Consider the following 20,321-nt stretch of genomic DNA (forward strand, 5'->3'; position numbering starts at 1 on the left):
AAGGCTGCCCTCTGGCTTCCATGTGCACGCACACAAAGTGTACAAAAATGATTTCAAGATATTTTTAATGAAGTTGTTGCATGGAACAACTGTTGTTAAGAACAGCCTGGAAGCCTACATGCTAAGAAGAGTTGTCATATTTAACCAATCAGTTTCCAAAGCTGTGTGGATCTGGATATACTTATAAGCTAAGGCGAGTAATGACTAAAGGTTCCCTTCCACCCTCTCCAGCCACGGCCTGGACACTAAAATGGCTCCCACACTCTAGTCCTTCTTCACTATAACACAGCCAGGAAAGCCAGCAGTGCTTTCAGATGTGCATATTAGGTTGTAATAGCTTTCTGCTTAAAATCCTTCAGTAATATCGCTTGTTTCATAGGAGAGTCCCTCCTGCTCGAGGCCCTGAAGATCCAGTGCCTGCCAGCCCTCTCAGCTGCCTCTTCCCAGTCTTCTTTCCATCAGACCACACAAGACTTTTGTTCCTTTAGTAAGCACACATCTTCCTACCAGAACCTTCACCTTGAGTGTCCTTCTGATTACACTACACCTTATTGTGAAGCTGGCTTGAGGTCTTATTTATACATTACTCCTTCACTGGGTAAAGGAAAACAACCCTCTTTTTGTTCTCCTCCTCCTAGCAGAACTTAAATGATTATTCGTGTAAGTGTAGGTTTAACATTACACTCCCTCCAAGCTCTGCCACAGCAGGCCACATATTTCTTATCACTCGGTCTCATGATTGAGTTACTCTTACCAAATTACAGTACCTGATGTGTTGGGAAGACACAGACCTTATTTATTGGATGGATGATTGCAGAATCAGGTGCTCTGTAGATAGTCACGGCCTCGATTTGGCACCAAACATGTACTCCTAGGTGTATAAATGTGAGTTTTAGACACCATTGGCTCTCTGTATTTATTTGCAGAGGAGGCCATGTCTAGCTATGTAATTACCCAGGTGTATTGAGAGAGTCCTTGGGCATCAACCATTTACCTGCATCGAGATCATGCCTGCTGGGACTGTGTTCCTGCTGACAGCTTTCATTAGCAACTGAGATGAGGGCCTTGGTGCATTGCCCATCAGCCTGATGGGCAGCTGAAGGGCCTATTCAGGGGCAAGGTGATACAATCAGAGTCCAAAGGGACCTCACGGTACGGATCAAGAAGACCAAAGAACAATATGTAACTCAAAGGAAATTTGAGAGAGAACCTAGGCTCCTCTAAATGTAACTGAGAAGACACAGAATGAGGGATCTGAAGACTTACACCCGACCCGTTCGGAGATTCTAACTCGCTAGCTGAGTCTATTTCGTGGCATGTTTGTCAGGGACATTGATTTGCTGTTGGGGTTCGTCAATAGGAACAGTGTGTCAATACCCTTTGAAATCCTAGTTCTTCCCTGGGGGGACCACCCTTGCCCTGTCACATCCAGGTCTCTAGCAGACAACGTGTAGGGAGATGGCAAGGGTCAGGTGGCTGCAGGGCTTCCAAACTGTTACGATGAGAAAGAGTAGGAGGCTGAGGCTCCCCACATAACTAAGGGGGATTTAGGAGCCTGCAGTGGGGGTGTGAAATATCACGTGCAAGTGAAAAGGGTGTGAAGCACAGTGGGGGTTCCTCCTCCCTCCAACCCTGGATCAGGGACAAGCCACACCCAAGCACCTGTTTTCACAGTGAGATCCTTTATTAAGCAGGGAAGAAAAGTCAAAGCGGCTTCTTTCTGACTCCAGCAAAAAACCGGCAGCCAATGACCTTGCAGGTGTAATTCTTAAAGGAGAGGAAAGAAGTGGTCTGTGTTGGAACGGGTTGGGTTGTGGTGGTATATTTTGATTAGGCGTGTTAATTGGATGAACTAAGGGGGCTTTTGATTGCTGGACGTCAATACTTTGAGAGCTGGAAGGCAGCCTTTTGAAGGAGGAAGGAAGTAGACCTTGGTGGCTAGCTTTCTACAGAGGGACTGGGGGAAAGGCAAGGTCTGCCAGAGCGATGCTTGTCACACCCACCCGAGCTGACCGGAGTCCCTCAAAAGTGGATTTTGGGACAAACAGGGAAACTCCAGAAAGTAGAACCCTTCCATCAGATCGCTTGTGGGCAGGTCCGTGGGGTGTGTTTCTTGATTGCTAATCAGTGCACAAGGGCCCCGACCACTGTGTGTGATGTCACGTGTGCAATGCCACGTGTATGACGCCATGTGTAGGCAGATGGGTCTGGGCTGCATACGAAAGCTATATAGCAAGTACTGTTTTTTTTTTTAAAGTTGTTTTATTTTATGCTTATAGGTGTTTTTCCTGGGCGCATGTATGAGCACCACTTGTGTGGTTAGTGCCCATGGAGGAGAGAAGAAGGAGCTGGAGCTCCTGATACTAGGGTTACAAATGGTTGGGAACTGCCATGTAGGTGCTGGGTTTCAAACTTGGATCCTCGTGAGAGTAGCCAATGCTCTAACCACTGAGAAATCTCTTCAGCCCCGATAAGCTCCTTGATTTAAAGACTGCATTTTCTAGAGAAGATTACACAACACACTAGAATCCGGGGTTGCCTTGTAAGCATAATGACCAAGGCAGTGGTAAAATTGACTTGAATTTCAAAACACGGGTAGTTTTAGAAAGTGGAGCTGGACTTGGCATTTATCAACATAATGGACTATATTTCTTGAAATTTTGAGTGAAAAAGAATACCCCCCCCTTTAGGTTACACCTGTTAGGCCAGACTATATATGCATATACAATTTTTGGATCAATCCCTTCTTATAGAAGGGAATACTGTCAATTTAAAAACTTTCTTGACCCAGACTTGGTGGCACAATACTAGGGTGGTGGTGGCAGACAGATAGATCTCTGTGAGTCTGAGGTCATTCTAGTCTGTATGCGAGTTTTAGGCCAGCCAAGGTGACACAGCGAGACCCTGCATCACAAACACTTACCACGTTTTTCTCTCTAAGACATAGGAACCATTGATGAATACAGGGTAGGCAGATTCTAAGAGCCAGAGGTGGTGATGCTTCAAGGAAATCATGTTCTCTGGACACAGCATGATGGCTGCCCATATGAACTCACAGTGACTTGTGGTAGAGTGCACAAGACCCAGGAAAAACTCAGGACAGGCACAATCCCAATACAGGGAGCTGGGCACAAAAATTCCCACTCCAGCTGAGGATCTGCTGGCATCCTCTGTTGGGAAAGAGTCTGTTTTTTGTTTTTGTTTTGTTTTTGTTTTAAAAAAACATGTGTGACCATGGTAAGTAAGTGACTTTGCAGGGCAGGCCCTACTTCCCAGAATAGCTGGGTAAGACAAACTGGACTGGTGTGTAACAAGACATATTTGGGAAATGTGACACCTACCCGCACCTATTTACCCCAGATTGGGAACCCACAACAGACCAATGTATGGATACCCCAAAGTCTAACTTGGTGACCCATTGAGTTTTATTGGGTTACTTACAGGAGTAGAAATGACTCAGTGACAGTTGTGCCACCAAGGTTCACTCAGCATAAGTGAAGGCTCAAGAAGTCTAGGAAAATGAAGTGGCTAACAGGCAGCTCAGCAGGGCGGACAGTGTTCTTCCTGGGCGCCTCTGATCTAAACCTCCTTCTGACCAGGGTACGGTTTCATTGTTGTCTTTGCAGCTCTGCTTGTCTGAGAAGGACTCTCCGGCATTCCTGGTTACACTGGCCGAAGTTAGTAAATCTGATCAGTTTCAGGACTTTCTCTATGTTGGGTCACTTTAGGAAAACAGCTAAAGGAGCTTTCCGAAGGACGGGATGTTTGTTTCAGTCTTGGAGGAAGCTGTTACAAGGCAGCTGGATGGATTTAAAAGAAAGCGTGAAGCTGAATGGGTAGGGAAGAGAGGGTAAATCTAGGAGAAAGTAGAGCAGAGAGGTAAATGTGATCAAATTACATCATATGAAAGTCTCAAAGAATAAAATATACAAATAAAAATAATACAAATAAAAATTCCTTGAGTTGTTTGTTCACTGGTTACAGCTCATTAAAATTAGGAATTTTTTTAAATTAGGAATTTTTAATGAACATGAGTTATGTTCTCTGAAGACTTAAGCTACCTTGGGACAGCTGTAGGCTTCGGTTTAGTCAGATTCCTGGTGTGGCTTACCCAGTATGCTTTCCTGCTGTGAAACAGCCATAGCTTGGTGGTCGGGGTACTATTGAGGGTATCCATTCACTCACTTGTTATTATAGTTTTGGGAGAAGGTAAATGATGTCTAGAAGATATTCCCACTAAAAAAAGTCAACCACAATCTTGTTTATTTTAACACATTATTCTCATTTTTCAAGTAAACACCCTAGTGTTGAATGAGAATTAGCAAAAACCAATCAAACAAAACACAACTTCTTCTAAATACTGCCATTTTGTTTTCAGACTCCTAATCACAGGGGCAAACGAAAGTCAAGGTTCTAGGCTCTAGGGGAACTGGGGACTTCCCAATAGCTGAACAGCTTCTATTGAAATGAGACACTTGTCTGAGTCCAGACATCTCAGGGATAACTTGTAAGGAGACGGTTGTCTGAATCCAGATTGCTCATAGACAACTCCATCTTGCTGGCAGGGTTGACCTAATGTCATGTTCCCAGGCCCAAGAACCAATTCCTATCCTAACTGGTGGAAAAATGTAACAACAGCTTGGCATAGGTGTTTATGATTTGTGAGCTGAAATAATCTGTGATATTCTGGCTGTTTGCTTCAGTTCAGCTGCCGAGTCTGTTCTGAGGCCCTGATTGATTAGTAGCAGCTCGCTTACAATACACTTTTGTCTTCTTCATTGACCTGGTATTTGAGTTATGATGGATTTAAGCAGACCTATAACACTAGGACAATGGTAAGAGGTGGGTGAGTCATATGAAATGCTTAATAAATTACCCCGAGAGGGCTGGAGAGATGGCTCAGTGGATAGAAGCACTTATTACATTTGCAGAAGACCTGGGCTCTGTTCCCAGCACTCACGCAGTGGTTCACAGCCACCTGCAACTCAAGTTCTAGAGGATACAACATCCTCTGCTGGCCTCCAGGAGCACAGCACACACATGCTGTGCATACATACATGCAGGCAAACAGCCATATACACAGAATTGAAATAAATGAATCATTTAAAAAGATGAAATTATCTTGACAACGTGTACATTGAGGGGAGGTTTGATGTGGGATCTCTGTTAGTTAGACACTTGGCAGAAATCAGTCAGCATTCATCATTGGCAAGAGGTCCTGATTTCTGGTCTTAATAAACAGACTTGTTTTCTGCGAATCTCTTGGCTTACCTCGGGGCTAACTTTTGCATCAGAATTTGAAGAAGCAGAGTGCAGTATTTGTACATCTAGTTAGTATGGCCAGTACATTGTACACTCATTTCTGGCCTCTTAAGTAGCCCAGAAGTAGATATCCCACCACTGATTGAATATGTAATAAATAGCTCGGTTAGCTGCATTTCTAACAAAGGGTAATTAGCATGAACAAACACTTCCAGAGTATTGCAGGATAACTTTTAGTAATAATAAATAGTAAAATACATAACTGGACCCAGTGGGCAGGGAAAATTAATTTTGTATTTTCCACTGAGCAGTAACACAAACAAATACATATATTGGCGTATGTCTATGTATTGTCTAATGACTTTTTTAAAAATATTTAAGCTGCATACTGAGCCATGCAAATGTTTCAAAGACACCTGGGATGGGCTCGCAGTCCCTAGAATTGTTTCCAAAGGATACTTTAATCCAGAGGAAGCTGTGACCATCTGGGCTCTGAGAACATTTTTGTTCGGGGAGGGAAGGCTTGTGTAAGCTTATGGGACTTTCCACCCTGACAGACTGCCAGTCTTGCAGCCAAGAGGCCTCCAAGAGTAGTCTACTGTGGCCCTAAGTTATCAAAGACTTATTGTGAAATAAAGCCCTAAGCGGGAGGTCACCATCTCAACAGTGACTCATGTCTTGGGGTCCATCGCAGATGACTAGTGGAATGTAGCCCTTCCCAAGTAGGAGTGCTGGGGATTACTTCACAGTGCTTAGTTTGAGGGGTCCAGATCTGGTCCCCCAGGACATTTCAGAAAAAGCAGCTTTGAAGGGCAATCCTTCTCTATTCCTATTCTCTATTCCTGGGAAGGGTGTGTCAAACCACGATGCCAAATCAAAAGATGTAAGGGTAGGTGGGGGTGAGGGTAGGTGGGTGAGTTCCTCTGGTCTCCTTTGAGGAAGGCAACCTCAATACTGGTCCACCTCTCTGCCTAGCACATGACTTGCTTCAGATCCATCTCTGTCCATATTCTTTCTCAGTTCTCTGAGCCACCATCCTATCTGCCCCCATCCGCTGGCAAGTCCTTCTAGGGACTGGGGAGGATTGGGAACGGAGGGGGGTCCAGGCAATCCAGATCACCAAGATCATTGCAGCCAGAAGCCTGGCTAGAGGAGGGAGGACCCTGGACTCAGCCACGGTGGGCGCGCCCTGCCAAGGAGGGCGGAGGGCGGAGCAGGAGAAGGAGGGAGAAGGGAGGGCATGTGAGCGAGTGAGACACAAGAAAAGCTTGCGCGCCACCGCCCTCCTCGGGAGAGAGGCTGGAGTGAAGCTGAGCGGAGAACCGCATTTCAATGAGGACCAGCTCCAGCGCATCAGTGCACTAGCGGCCGCAGATTCCAGACGCTCCTGCTCCGCCGCCCCAGCCGCGCCCAGCCCGGCGAGGACAGCTCCAGCAGCCGGCCACAGACGACCCAGCCTCCACTCGCAACCGGTGCGTGCTTAGCCTGGGCTGGGGAAGGTGCCGGCAGGCCCCGTGGTGCCGTCTGACCACAGCCCTGGGAGCCCTGGCCAGGGTGGACCCCACTGGGAAGCAGCCGCCCCGCCCGCCGTTCCTCGAAAGAAGGCTGCCCTGGGCTGGCTAGTTTGGTCCGACCAGGAGGCGTTGTGTGCCCGCGGCCCCACGGCTGCTGGCTCCTGCCTCTTTTGTCTGGTGCCACTGGCTTTAAATAGGGAGTCTGGCGGGCTGGGCCCTCCAGTCTTTCCATCGCCTTGTTGTTGGAGATAGAGAGCCGCGGAGGAGCTGGGAGAGGCGCTTGTCATTGTCAGGACTGGATGTGGAGCTAGGACCAAGTGGGCAAGGAAGGAGTGGCTGGGCCTGGCCTCTTATTGTGTGTATGCTTTCCTGAGTGCCCAGGAGGGTGGCATGTGCCTGGTGCAGTGTAGGCGTTGCAAGTACCTTTTTGCATGGCCTCAAGTTCCTCTGGGGACAGCCAGGCAGCCTCGTGTACGAATTAGTACCTGCAGTGCTAAAAGCATGCAGAGAGGAAAAGACATTTTCCTCCTAGGGGGAGCGCACACACAGCGCCGCATTGCCCCACAAAAGAGGCTGCTTTTGAAAACCAGGTTTGTGAGGCATCACCGCTGGGTTTGGCAAGGAAATCCTTGTGGGTGAGAGAAGCAACAAGAAGGTTTCATTCAAACAGGGCTCCCTCTCTGACTGCATCTGTGAACGTGTGCCCAGGTTACTGTGCAAGCGCCCTCAGCTGCCACACTGCAGGGTGTTCCGAAGGGGACCGGGGCGGGGGTGGGGGTGGGGGGCGACGACCGTGTCATGACTGTTCCTAAATATATCGCCCTTCAATGGGAAAGGAAAGTAGGGCAGCATTTTAAGTATGGAATGTTTCATGAATGCAGGTTAGGAGAGGTTTTGAGAGGTTATATGTAAGAAAATGTAAAAGAAGCTCACACATCCTGTGATGTGCTGGCTCGGGGTGGTGCACGCACTCAGAAGATACACATGCATGTCTTTTATTCTATGCCTCTCTATCCACCTGAATCCTAATCCAACTGCTAAAATATGAGATAGCTAGGATTTATGCTAGATGCGTGTGAGTGTGTGTGTGTGTGTATGTGTGTGTGTGTGTGTGTGTGTGTGTGTGTGTAAATTGCTGAAATGGGAGCTCCTTCACAGAAAGGTGAATATAGATATTCCTCAGAATGGTGAGAAATCTGACAATGAGCAACACTGCTTTTCTGGCTGTGTAATATTTACAGAAAACGGTAAGAGTCCAAGCTCTTTCCCACCCATGGTTTGTAGTTTCTGCGGCTGAGAGCTCTGAGCACCTTCTTGGTGCCTGTCCTTGTGTCCAGAGTCTCCTAGCCACCCATGCTCTGTGAATGCTGGCCAAGTGTGTTCTAGCTAGCTTCCTCTACAGGAAGTGTGAACCTGTGCGAGCCCAGAGAATTTTCTTGTAGAGTTCGTAGTTCATATGTGACTAAGACTCTGAAAGCTGAGCCAGCAGAGGGGAGGGCAGGGCACCTGTTTCCACTCCACACATGATCTCCAGAAGACCAAAGTGTGCACAGTGGGCCTTAACTTTCATTTGGTGGAAGCTGTGGCTTCGACAGCGATTTCACTTCCAGCACAGTTCTGCCATGCTGGCACCATCACTGCCTGCTCACTGAGGGGAAGTAGAAGATGTAATGCCTGCCCTGGGTGAACCCGTGACGAAAGCGAACAAACCCTTCTGTTTGGAATAGATTTTCTTTTCATTTAGTGTGGGTTCTTGTTCCTAAAAGCATTCCCAGTTCAAACTGCTGCCAAGACTTTTCTGGCTTTTGCCAATTGTGAGTCACTGAAGACCCTTGGGACCTGATCATCTTTGGTCACATAACTGTGCCACTCTTTGCTGGGTTCCTCTTTGTGTTTCCTTTTTGCTTAGGTCAACTTGGGAGGAAGCCCCTGGGAATGGCAGAATGGCCAGTGCCTTTAAAAAGAGAACAAACGCAATCAGAAGTCACCTTGGCGTTTACTACTAAAGTTATGACGAGCTTAGTGTGTGGGCATAGCATCGCAGTCTCCTCCATGGCCTTCCTAACTTAACCCACACACCTTTTTGGAGACCGATCACTTAACCAATGTATGAACCAAGTAGGAGCAGAAACCAATTTTGGTTCTGTTATGCAGCTAATAGCCACAGGACTGGTCCTGGTGGAGACCATTTTGAAGTTATTTACTTGAAATCCAACAAAACCATTCACAGCTAGCAGAGCTTTTGTAAAGATGCAGAATTAGGTTACAATGGGCTGTTTATGCGGCACAAGAGACAGCTTTTCTGCTTGTAGTGAAGACACTCTGAATTCAAAGGAAGGGTTTTAATTATGTGATCCTTCCCCTGTGCTCCCAGACCTCTCAGTGGACTTAACAACAGAAGAGAGGTGTCCAGTACAAAGTCTAGACAAAACTTGTGTTCACCATAGGAACAGAACCTAGTGTCACAGGGCTGGGGAGCAAAAGCACTAACTTTGGAATCCCGATAAATTGAGCTCGAAAATCCAACTCCCTAATTGTAACTTGGAGACTCTGGGTAAACCCCGTCTCCAGACCCAGCTTTAATGAGACTAGCTGCCTTGTTGGAGCAAGGTGAGTTTTAGAAGAGGGTTCTGTGTGTTCTCTTCTCTCATCACTGATCTTTGAACCACCGAGTCATCAATATTGGTCTCTTTTATTTGATTCATTTCTGGAATGATTTCTACAGATTCTCTCACTATGATTTCCCGTGTGAGTTTTCTTATGGCAAGTCTTGGGTAATTAACTGGTTAAAGTTAGAGCTTTTTGACACAGGGACTCATGTAGCCCAGGTTAACCTTGAACTTACTGTTTGTGGCTGAGGATGGCCCATCATGCTCAGTTTATACACATTTTAAATTAAATTGACTTTTCAACTGATAGGTAAACTCTACTGTCTCTGAATGGCTGAGGGGTCAGTTTGCTGAAGGTGCAGGAAAAGTCACAAGAAGAAGCAGACATTTTGCTGAGTTTGGGTTGAACTTCACACCAGTGACTTGGGAAGTAGTAGGAAGCTCAGTTCTTCCTTCAGATTTCAACCTCACTCGTAGTCTATTTCAGTGTGCCTGAAATTTTATCGTGAAGAAAGCGTACCCTCTAATAGAGGCTTTCCCTGTTTCCAGATTGCCGCATTGAAACACTGATACTCCTTCAAGGGTGACAATTCCTTATCAGTTCACTTCTAGCGAGAGTGGATTTATCCAATAAGCAGATGCCTTCCTGGCAAAAGGCGGTACTAGATGATTCTGTTTCCCCTGGTTATCTCTGTGCCACATTTTCCATAAATAAATCAATGCTCCTCATATACAAGCTTTATAGGTATTAATAGTGAATATGAACAATGAAGTAGATACTATTCTTACTTCTGTTTGTGAGTCTTACATGTGCCAATCAAGTAGATTTCTCAGCTTGTACAGTTGGTACTAAGTCAAGTGTGTCCAACAGCCTGAATGACATCTTCACTCTCTTAACCTACCTTTCCCCTCTTCTACCTCCTTTCCTTTCCTTTCTGCATCTTACCCTTTCTCTTTCTCTCCCCCGACCATCTTTTTGTCATCTTCTCTTTTTCATTCCATTTTATTACCAAGCACAAGCAAAGGGTTGAGATGAAGTCACATTTTAGCATATGGGATACACATTTATGTTCAAAGTCTTTCTTAAAAGTGCATAGACTCTCTGGATTCAATTTCCTTTCCGCCTGGCCATAGAAGTGCACACTTATTAAAGCCTCTACAGTTTGATCCCCCCACTTCCCGCCACTCCTCATCCTCCCAATCCCTAGCTTAGTATATGAAAGCCATTCCTTCCTCTTTTAAACCTGTTTGTGGGATTGGCACACTACCTAGGCACAGTTCACAGTGAGCATGATAGTCAGGCAAAGCTGGGGTGTGGGGGTGAGAGAGGGTGTTTTCAGTTGAAGTATCTCTTACTTCAGAAAATTTAAGAGGAAATATTCCAGGCCTCAGTTTCTTGACCTATAAACAGGGAGGGTGATACCTTGAGAGGTTGTGACTGCTGCCTGAGAGATTGATAGGCAGACAATGGTGGGAGTTGTGTATAACCAAACTGTGGTTGAGTAATAGGCCGTTACCACTGAGATCTGTTTTTCCATTCCTTGCTGCTGCTTCTTCTTTTCCTCCTCCTCATTCTCTCCCACCACAACCCAAATACATCACCAGTGTTTAAACTCAGCTGCTCTCAGAGTCTCTCAACCCACGATCTTCACATAACCAGTCTGTATCTCTTTTTGGGGCTCACAGGTTCCATACACAAGCCAGTCATGTCGTTCGGCAGAGATATGGAGTTGGAGCATTTTGATGAGCGGGACAAGGCTCAGAGGTACAGCAGGGGGTCCCGTGTGAATGGCCTGCCCAGCCCCACACACAGCGCCCACTGCAGCTTCTACCGCACCCGCACACTGCAGACGCTCAGCTCCGAGAAGAAAGCCAAAAAGGTTCGATTCTACAGAAACGGCGACCGCTACTTCAAAGGAATTGTGTATGCCATCTCCCCAGACCGCTTCAGATCCTTCGAGGCCCTGCTGGCTGATTTGACCCGAACTCTCTCGGATAATGTGAATTTGCCCCAGGGGGTGAGAACCATCTACACCATCGATGGACTCAAGAAGATCTCCAGCCTGGATCAGCTGGTGGAAGGTAAGCCTTTGAGAGCCTCTGGGGACTCTGCAGGCAACGAAAGTCACTGAGGGTCACTTGTCTTTTAGCCCATGGCTAAGAGCCTCTGCTGTTTAACATGCTTAAATTTACTGTTCTGGCAAAATGAAAAAAAAGTGAATGGTATTCAGCCAGTAGCCCTTGATGATGGCAGAAGGAAAAGGTTATCAAATCCCAGAGTGTTTTGTCTGTTCTCTCAAACCCACGTTCTGCTCGTCTTAAAAGCTCATTTTTTGTCCTCAGTCGTATAGCTCAGAGTTCAGGGGTGTTTCTAGGCACAACTGAGCTTTTGGACCGTGATGTCCAAAAGGTCTTGAACCAAGGATGTGAAATTGTAGAGTAGAGAGAGAATTTTAGAGTAGAGAGAAAGATATTTCAAAAAGCATTCATTTTTCTCACTGGGGACCTGAGACTAGAAAAGTGAAATAATATGTCTATGGTTGTATGGTAAGTTAGTGGTGACCCCAAAATAGGGTCATCTGACAATGCCTCCCACTGGGTGCCTCTTGAGGAGGCTTACTGTCTTCCAGGGACATCCAAGAACAGGAGGAAATGAGTCTGTTCGTATTATTTTAAAATCCAGTTCATGTTGACATAAAATCTGTTGTGGACATTTAATGTGAGAACGGGACAGTTTTGTTCCAGGGACAAGCCTTGGTTCCTTGTAAATGAGACGCTTGTCTGCCCTTGTTCATGTTTGCCTTGGCTGGCCATCATTTGAACACAGCATGAAGTCTTTCATTGCCAAAGGAATCATAACTATTTTAATGACGTTGGGAGCAATCACTGGTGAGAGCGTCCCTAAGCTTCCGTTGGGAAAGTCTTCCTGAGCTTGAGTTTCGAAGGCAAAGACAAAGAAGGTGGCACCGTCATCAGAACGAATCCGGTCTAATGCTACTCTGACTTTGTCTCTCTTCCTGCAGGATTTGGCCAGGCCCCACTGTCCAGCTGCGTCCTGGGCTTGCATAGGTAGCAGGGAGCATCCTATCCTGCTGGATTGGAGTCCAGGTTTGCAGTCGCATGGCTGCACTCTGGCAGAGTCCCTCTTGTCTTCCTCTAGAACTGGCTGGAGCTTGCATGTGACTTCCCCCACCCCACCCCCTGCTTTCCCGTGGTCCCTTGGCAGGAGTGCCAGTCCAGGCACAGTAGGACTGGACTCTAGCCGGTGCCCAGCAGCCTGAGCTGTGTGTGTTTACTTTTCGGGAATTCACATCTTTGGTGGCTTGTCGCCCTGCCAAGACGCCTGTAGCCTTGGCTCTTTTCCTTCTATTCAGAGGTCGGCACTTCCAGCAAATTAAAGGGAAAGAGTGACATGAAGTCTCTTTGTGTCAACTTTGATTTTTTTTGTGCCACGTCCTTCGTATGACCTTGGTAACTACAAGGGAAAGTAAAACATTTGGTGACTTCCAAGGGCTCTGTAGCAAGAGCAGATGAGTCAGGTATCTGACCAGTGAACAAGGCATCCTGTGTGGGGTACTGGTGTTGTAGAAAAATGTGCTTAGATCACAGCATGTCCTCAGAAATCTGGGGACTGACGCCTCCTTCTATCCGAGAGTCACTTGGGTGGCATCTTGAAGGCTGGGCTGATTCTGCTTTTTCCATTCAAAATTGATCTGCACTCACCACTCCCATTGGTCAGAGTGGCTGTGGGAAGGTGCTGATGATGATGGCACTGCCTTCCTAGCAATGGCATGGCTGGTCAACACCCCCTCTCCTCACTCTCCTGTTCATTTTACCAATATAATATAATTATACTAATATAATGCCTGCTCCGAGCTACTGTTGTCTTGGTTGAAGACAGTTATGATGGCTGAAGTTATGAGTGTGGGTTCAGCCCTCAGAGCCCTCTTGAATGTGTGAGTCCTTGTGGCTTTCACAGTGATCCTGTGAAAGGACACAACAGGAAGTGGAAGAGGTAGGATTTGAACCCAGTCAGACAGGTGCTAAGATGTGTTATGCTGTGAATTTAGCTCCTACAAAAGGCTCCTTTGTACTTGTTTCAATATGTTGTCTTCTGATGTACTGGGAAGGTAGATATTCTAGCACAAATTTATCTAAATACCACTATTTCCTATCCCTGGTAGTGGATCTCACCAAAATATATTTTTGCTCTACTATTTCTTAAAAAAACAAGTTTTTTTGTTTTTATCTTTACTAATGTTTTTATTACTCACTTAATTTTAAAAATGGAAACTGCTGATATCAGAAACACATCTCTTTAAAATATTTATTGTATATGTATGGATGTTTTGTCTGTGTGTATGTATTTATACCATGTGTTCAGTGCCTGCAGAGGCTAGAAGAGGGTGTTGGATACCCTGAAACTGGAGTTAGAGATGGTATGAAACACCATGTGGTGCTGGGAACTGAACCTGGGTTCTCTGTAAGAGCACAAAGTGCTATTAACCACTGAGCTCACTTTACAGCTTCTGACGTCATCTTTTGAATTTTCTCCCATTATCACTCCCCTCAACAAAAAGTGATTATTGAAGGAATATTCTGATGTTTAAAATTGTTTTAACTTTTTATTTTTAATACACTTCCCCCCCCCCACCCCTCTGGTTGAATGATGTCTTTGTTGCATGTGTGAGTCTACATTTTTTTTTAAATTTCCAGTTAAAACTTTCTTTTCTATTTCATAATACTGACAATTAGCAAGCAGCTGCACTGAGTGTTTAAATAGCTGGAAATTCATTGATATTTGCTTTCTTGTCTATTACATTTTTGCTTAGCCCATTAAAATGCAAGACGCTGCTTCATCCTCGTTAGACCCACATCCCTCACTTTCCATAGTAATTTATGCAAACATCAGTTCATGATATCAGCTTTCTGCTTCTCCTCCTGGTACGACACTGTTTGAGTTTTAATTTAAGCCTCTTTAGTCGACGCAATGACAAGAGTGTTCGGCTTGCAATTATTTTTCAAAGTTTGTTCTTTCGCACTTGATCTCGGGCTAAAAATTCCAAGTAACTCTGACAAATGTGGGCTTTATTTATAAATGCTACGGGCACTTTCTGTTTTATTATTAGCCTCTCATCACTGTGCACAGGCATACTTGAGGCACACTGAGAGAGCAGTTCTGGGCTCAGATTATGTAACAAGTGAGTGTGTGTTTGTGCAAACAAGTGGATATATGACTGGATCGGCGGGCACACATATGGGTATGTTAGCACATGTTTCAAAATGGTCTTGGTGTGTTTCCACAAACCACAAGGCTCACTAAAGACAGCTGTAGTGCGCTGCAGTGTCTACCTGGGGTGTGGCCTCCTCCTCCAGCTTTGAGCCCTTTGGAGTCTACTTTGGGGATACAGCTGTTGTGGATAAATTAGAGAACCACACCCGAATCCTTCAAACTCTCAGGAGGGATGTAGCAGATCCCGAGCAATGGCTGGCTGATTTCTCCTCTGCATTCATATCTGTGAGGCAGCGTGAGAGGTCAGAGCCTCTCTTTCTCGGGGTACAAATGACACAGATACCCAGTCCCTGGATATCAATAAGTCAGGTGCTTAGTAGGTCTGCTCTGTCAGAAACAGTGGAATCCGCCTCTTTCTCTCTTCCCGCTTGCGTCTTGGCCTCTCATTGGTCTTTTCAGGAGTTGTCTAACTCTAGACTATAGAAAGGCTCTGCTCAATGAACCGAATTTCATCTCACAGTTAAGTGATTTCTCTTCTGTCTTGACTTCCGCTTGTCTGATTCTCAGCGTGGATTTCTTTCTAACTTTTCTCTTTCTGTAGCTCATTTACTTTCACTGTCTCTCTCTCTCTCTCTGACATGTCAAAATTTAAAAATTAATGCCTGTAAAGCTCTAATGCAGGCTTTCCATAAAAGTCCCAGAGGCAAGTTCTTCCTCAGTGTTGCCAACATGTTACAATCTACATGTAATCAACCCAGAATGGTAACTCCGCATGTGTCCGGTTCTGCACTTTGCTTTTCCTGTAACCTTGGAGATCCATTACTTCTCATAGGAATATACCTTAATTCACTTAACCAGCCTGCTCTTGGTGAGGTTTCAGGATGTTTGTGACCCTTTGCCACGCATAAGCTTGCAGTGAGCACACTTGGGTTTGTTGTCTGTTCATGTTAGAGGCTATTTTAGGATCTGCACAGGAAACGGCTGGGTGAAGGTACGGGGGTTCTTGGAGGTTCTTGGAGGTTCTTGGAGGTTCTTGGAGGTTATTGGAGGTTACTGGAGGTTACTGGAGGTTATTGGTGTCTATTCACACAGGTGGTTCCAGTTTGCACCCTGCCTACTTCAAGGAGACATTGTTATGGTTTGCCATTTGCCAACCCATCAAGGAAACACGTCTATCCTATTATGGTTTAAATTTCCATCATTTCATGTGTTTAAAGGACATTTAAATATTCTCTATGCCTTTTGCTTTGTAACCTTTGTCCCTTTTTGCCACATGGGGATCATCTTTACTGACATAGGATCTATTTTTTACAGTGTCATTCCTTTGTTTTAATGAATGAGCTTTTCCTGTATTCAACTCAACCCAGTGACATTGTTGATTGTGTTTTCTGTCATGCAAATTTATATAAAATTGCATAATTAAATATACAAGTCTTTCAATTTATGGCTTTATTTTCATGCCTGCTGGATGCCATGCACTGTGTGCTCTGAGGTCAAGAAGTCATTTCTCCTTACTTTCTTGTAGTATTTTAATCAAAGCATTTTAATTAAGAGAAATATTGACATAGTATGTGAATTGAGGACTAGATTTTATTTTTGAATGAAATCATTTGAATAAATTACAAACATTTCATGTAGAAATTAGCTTGGTTTCACAGAAGAATCACAGGATGGGTGCCTTGTTCTCCCCTTGACCAGCTTCCGTAATGGAAGGTCTACAACTTAACACAGTGTACAGAGGAACAGGACACAGCGACACAGCAACTGAGCCCCATCAGTTTCCCCACATCGGTTGGGGATTTTGCCTTTGTTGTACAACCAGACATTGTATTCAGCTGCCATGTCTGTGACCTCTGTCAAGCAGGGACAACTCTTGAGAGTTTGAATACTGTTCTGTTAGCCTGCAGAATGTCCGTCTGCAAGCAAATCAGTTCAGGATTGAGTATTTAATGTAGGGATTCCAGGAGTAACTTTAAATCATCCTCAGGGTCTTATTTCAGTGAAATGTTCTGACATGAGTCTTACCCAGAGGTAGCCACTTAAGGTGAATCTTCATTCCAAAGTTACTGTCTTCCTCTTGGCCAAGAGTAAGTTTGTAGAAGAACATTGAGCCCTTGTAGATGCATTGTCTCTCCTTGAGCTGCTGCTGTGCATCTGGGCATTTATCAATAGGTCTGTAGTAATTATTGCTATGGTATCATATTTATGAGTTTCTATTTTGCCTGCCACACTTTATGCTGCCCTCTCTCCATTTTCCTGTCTCTGGATCATTTTCTGTGATCTTACTAGCTCCCATTACTTTAAGGCCACTATTAAATAATGACCTATCTTTTGAAATCAGCCCTCTCCTTGGCACTGTTAGCTGAAATGAATACTTAGTCTCTTCAAACTCACAAGGGCCAGTGGGAAATCCTCTCTGCCACTGTCTAGAATGTGCTTCTCTACTCCTGTTAATGGATTTTACTAAGGGGTGTCGCCACCTGCTAGCTTACTAATACTCGTGAGTTACCAAAAGGCTTATGTTGAAACCTAACCACTGATGGGATAGTGTTAAAATATAGAAACTTTGGTGACTGGGTCATGAGGATGGACTTACACAAAGGAGCAGGTGCTAGGTGAAAAGAGGCCTAGGAGAACTGTCTTGCCTAGTGTCCCCTGAAGACACAGCAGGATGGTGCCATCTGCAAGGAAGGTGTCTCCCAAGTCTGCAGTTTCAGTCTGTGACTGCCCACTTTCTAGAATTCCAAGAAAGAAATGCCTGGCACTTGTAAACCACCTGGTCCATAGCAGCTTGAATGGAACGAGATACATCTAATTTAACATCGCCTGTGTCTTCTCTTCCCCTATTATCCTTTGAAGCCACAATGACACCAAACCTTCTTAGTTCTGTTTTCTTCAATTTTTTCTCTCCTTTCTTTTGCTACACAAAAGGTTCCAAGACTTCTGTACCATGGAGTAGTAATTTCACCTGTGTTTAGGACTGAAAGAAAAATACTTACTTCCTCAGTAAACATTGTAGAAAAATTTGAACAATGGGGAGTCAGAGCAAATCTGCCTCATCTTTTTACAACTTAACTGTAATCCCTATTTTTTCTATCCCGGCTTGCTTTTCTGTTATAAACACCGTGATTTAAAAAAAAGCAAGCTGGGGAGGAAAGGATTTATTTTAGCTTACATCTTATAGTCCATCATGGAGGAAGTCAGGGCTGGAACTGGAGTAGGGAACCTGGAGGCAGGAACTGAAGCAGAGGCCGTGGAGGAGTGCGGCTCACTAGTTTGTTCCTGCAGCTTGTTCAGTTTGCTTTCCAATATAACCCGGGAACACCCGTCCAGAGGTGACACCACCCACAGTGGGCTGAGCCCTCTCAAATCAATCATCCATCAGAAAATCCCTCTACAGACTTGCTTATAGGCATTTTCTCAACCAAGGTTCTTCTTCCCAAACAACTCTTGTTTGTGTTGGGGGGCAAACAAACAAAAATGAAACAAATCTAACAAGGATAGCTTCCCTTCAATCTCAGACTCAAATGGGTGTCTATCTCAGAGGCACATGTAGGTCCATGGAATCATGGGTAAGAGTACAGGCTCTGGAGTCAGACCAATCACTGTTTGGATCTTGGTTTTTTTCCTTACTAGTCATGTGATCTTGAGCAAGCTACCTAGGTCATTATGCCTCACTGTGCCCTTCAGAGAGAAGCATGCCCGAATTGGTCTCACAGGCTGTGGTGAGGAGTGCAGGTGAGATAGCATGCGTCGGATGGCTTGACTGCTGTATGACTGACTTACTGTTTAAAATTGTCTTTTCACGCTTACTGCGTACTGACGAGTAAAGCTGTCTCTGAGCTTATAGAGCAATTGCACATTTGAGATGCTTTCCTCTCCGCTGTCTGTTGGGGAGTTACTAGAGAACAAAGCAGGCCTGTGTGCTATGTACATGCTAGGAACATGCTCTCCTGCCAAACTGCATTTTCAGTCTTTCTGACTTGACCTCCACAGAAACTCAATGAAATACCATTGAGTAAACCATTACCCTGAAGCCTAAAGGATTGGTACAAGGTCACAAACTCACATAGCACAGTCTTCAACCTGAACTTCTACATAGCTCTTCCCACTGATAAGTTCATGATCCTTCAACAAACGCCCTGGCACAGCAACATATACGTATATGCATTTGTATGTGTGTGTGTGTGTGTGTGTGTGTGTGTAATCTACTCAGATCTGAGTAAAAAATATACCTGCAATAAATCAGACTCTGCTAATGAAAAGGGTTTAATATGTTTTAGCTTTATAGGTTCTTATGGGGCACAAGTATGTTTGAAAGAAGTGTTCAAACCTCTTAGCAAAATAAATCTTGGCACACATTTTGTGCTGGTTAGTTTTTTTGTCATTCTTGACACATCCAAGAAAAGGGATTAAAAAATGTTGTTTTTTTTTTTTAGAATCAGTTATTCCATAATTTGCTGTCGCTCAGCACCTGTGTTGTGGTCTTTTGCATCTAATCTACATATTTTCAAACCAAGTGTCTCATTAGCATACTCTTGAGTTATTTATTAATAAATATTTTGTGATACTACAGTATATTTGTGATTTTATAGATTATAGATTGGTCATTCTCTTTGTTTTTGCTAATTGGCAAGTTTGAACCGACTTCCTTGTATGTGTGGCTGGGTCCGCATGATGCAGACAACAGAGGAGAAGAGTTACTATGTTGACTGGCTCTCAATTTCATCTGACCAAAGAGAATCTTTGTAATACACTCTCATTACACTTATATATCACCTATTTAAGAAGCTGTGCTCTGATTCACTTTTAGTTTTCAAATCATCTCAGGCCCCAAATGAATGTGCTTCTAACATTGAAGTTTGCTAAAAATTTGAATGCCCTTAATATCAAAAGATAATCTCAATTTTGAACTCCAGTTCTTTTTCGGAAGCTGATTCAAGTCCGTCAGTATTTCCATCAGCAGCCAAAGGGAGAGAAATGTTTTTTTGTTTTGCTTTTTTCTTTTCTTCCAGAGGTGCCAGACTGTATCAAAAGAAAGTTATTAGAAGTGAGAAATTGTGGGGTTTGTTTTAATTCACTGTCAATCACTCTTCCATTGATTCAAAAGTCATAGGCATTTCTTGCCTCTGTGTAGAAAAGGAGAAATGAAAGGCTGAATGTGGGGGAAGGAAATGGGTTCCCGTGGGTGCAAATTTGAAATTCTCTCTCTTCCTCAGGTGAGAGCTATGTCTGTGGCTCCATTGAGCCCTTTAAGAAGCTGGAGTACACCAAGAACGTGAACCCCAATTGGTCAGTGAACGTCAAGACCACCTCAGCCTCCCGGGCAGTGTCTTCTCTGGCGACTGCCAAGGGGGGACCTTCGGAGGTTCGGGAGAATAAGGATTTCATTCGACCCAAGCTGGTCACCATCATCAGAAGTGGGGTGAAGCCACGAAAGGCTGTCAGAATCCTGTTGAACAAGAAGACGGCTCATTCCTTCGAGCAGGTTCTCACTGACATTACCGATGCTATCAAGCTGGACTCGGGTGTGGTGAAGCGTCTGTACACCCTGGATGGGAAGCAGGTAAGAACGGAGCATCAGGACTCTGGCTTTATGGGCGAGAGTCAGGAAACTGGGGTGGGAGGTTATACCTGGCACACAGTGTGGACCTGAAGCACACGTTTTGTTGGTTGTAGAAGGGACTGGGTTATTTAGTCATC

General features: G+C 44.8%; 1 protein-coding gene across 8 annotated transcripts in view; it reads left to right on the top strand.

The window, feature by feature from the left end:
- Positions 1-6,551: 6,551 nt before the first annotated feature.
- Positions 6,552-20,321, top strand: part of Dclk1 (doublecortin-like kinase 1) — a 289,435-nt gene continuing 275,665 nt past the window's right edge. For all 8 annotated transcript variants that reach the window (XM_087635511.1, XM_087635501.1, XM_087635520.1 and 5 more), the window contains exons 1-3: positions 6,552-6,734; positions 11,072-11,467; positions 19,838-20,184. In XM_087635511.1, coding sequence (XP_087491637.1) covers positions 11,092-11,467; positions 19,838-20,184 — 723 coding nt within the window. In that variant the 5' untranslated portion in view covers positions 6,552-6,734; positions 11,072-11,091. The remainder of the gene's footprint in view (positions 6,735-11,071; positions 11,468-19,837; positions 20,185-20,321) is intronic.

Source organism: Rattus norvegicus, chromosome 2 (genome assembly GCF_021556685.1).
Source record: "Rattus norvegicus strain SHRSP/BbbUtx chromosome 2, alternate assembly SHRSP_T2T, whole genome shotgun sequence".
Lineage (NCBI taxonomy): Eukaryota > Metazoa > Chordata > Mammalia > Rodentia > Muridae > Rattus > Rattus norvegicus.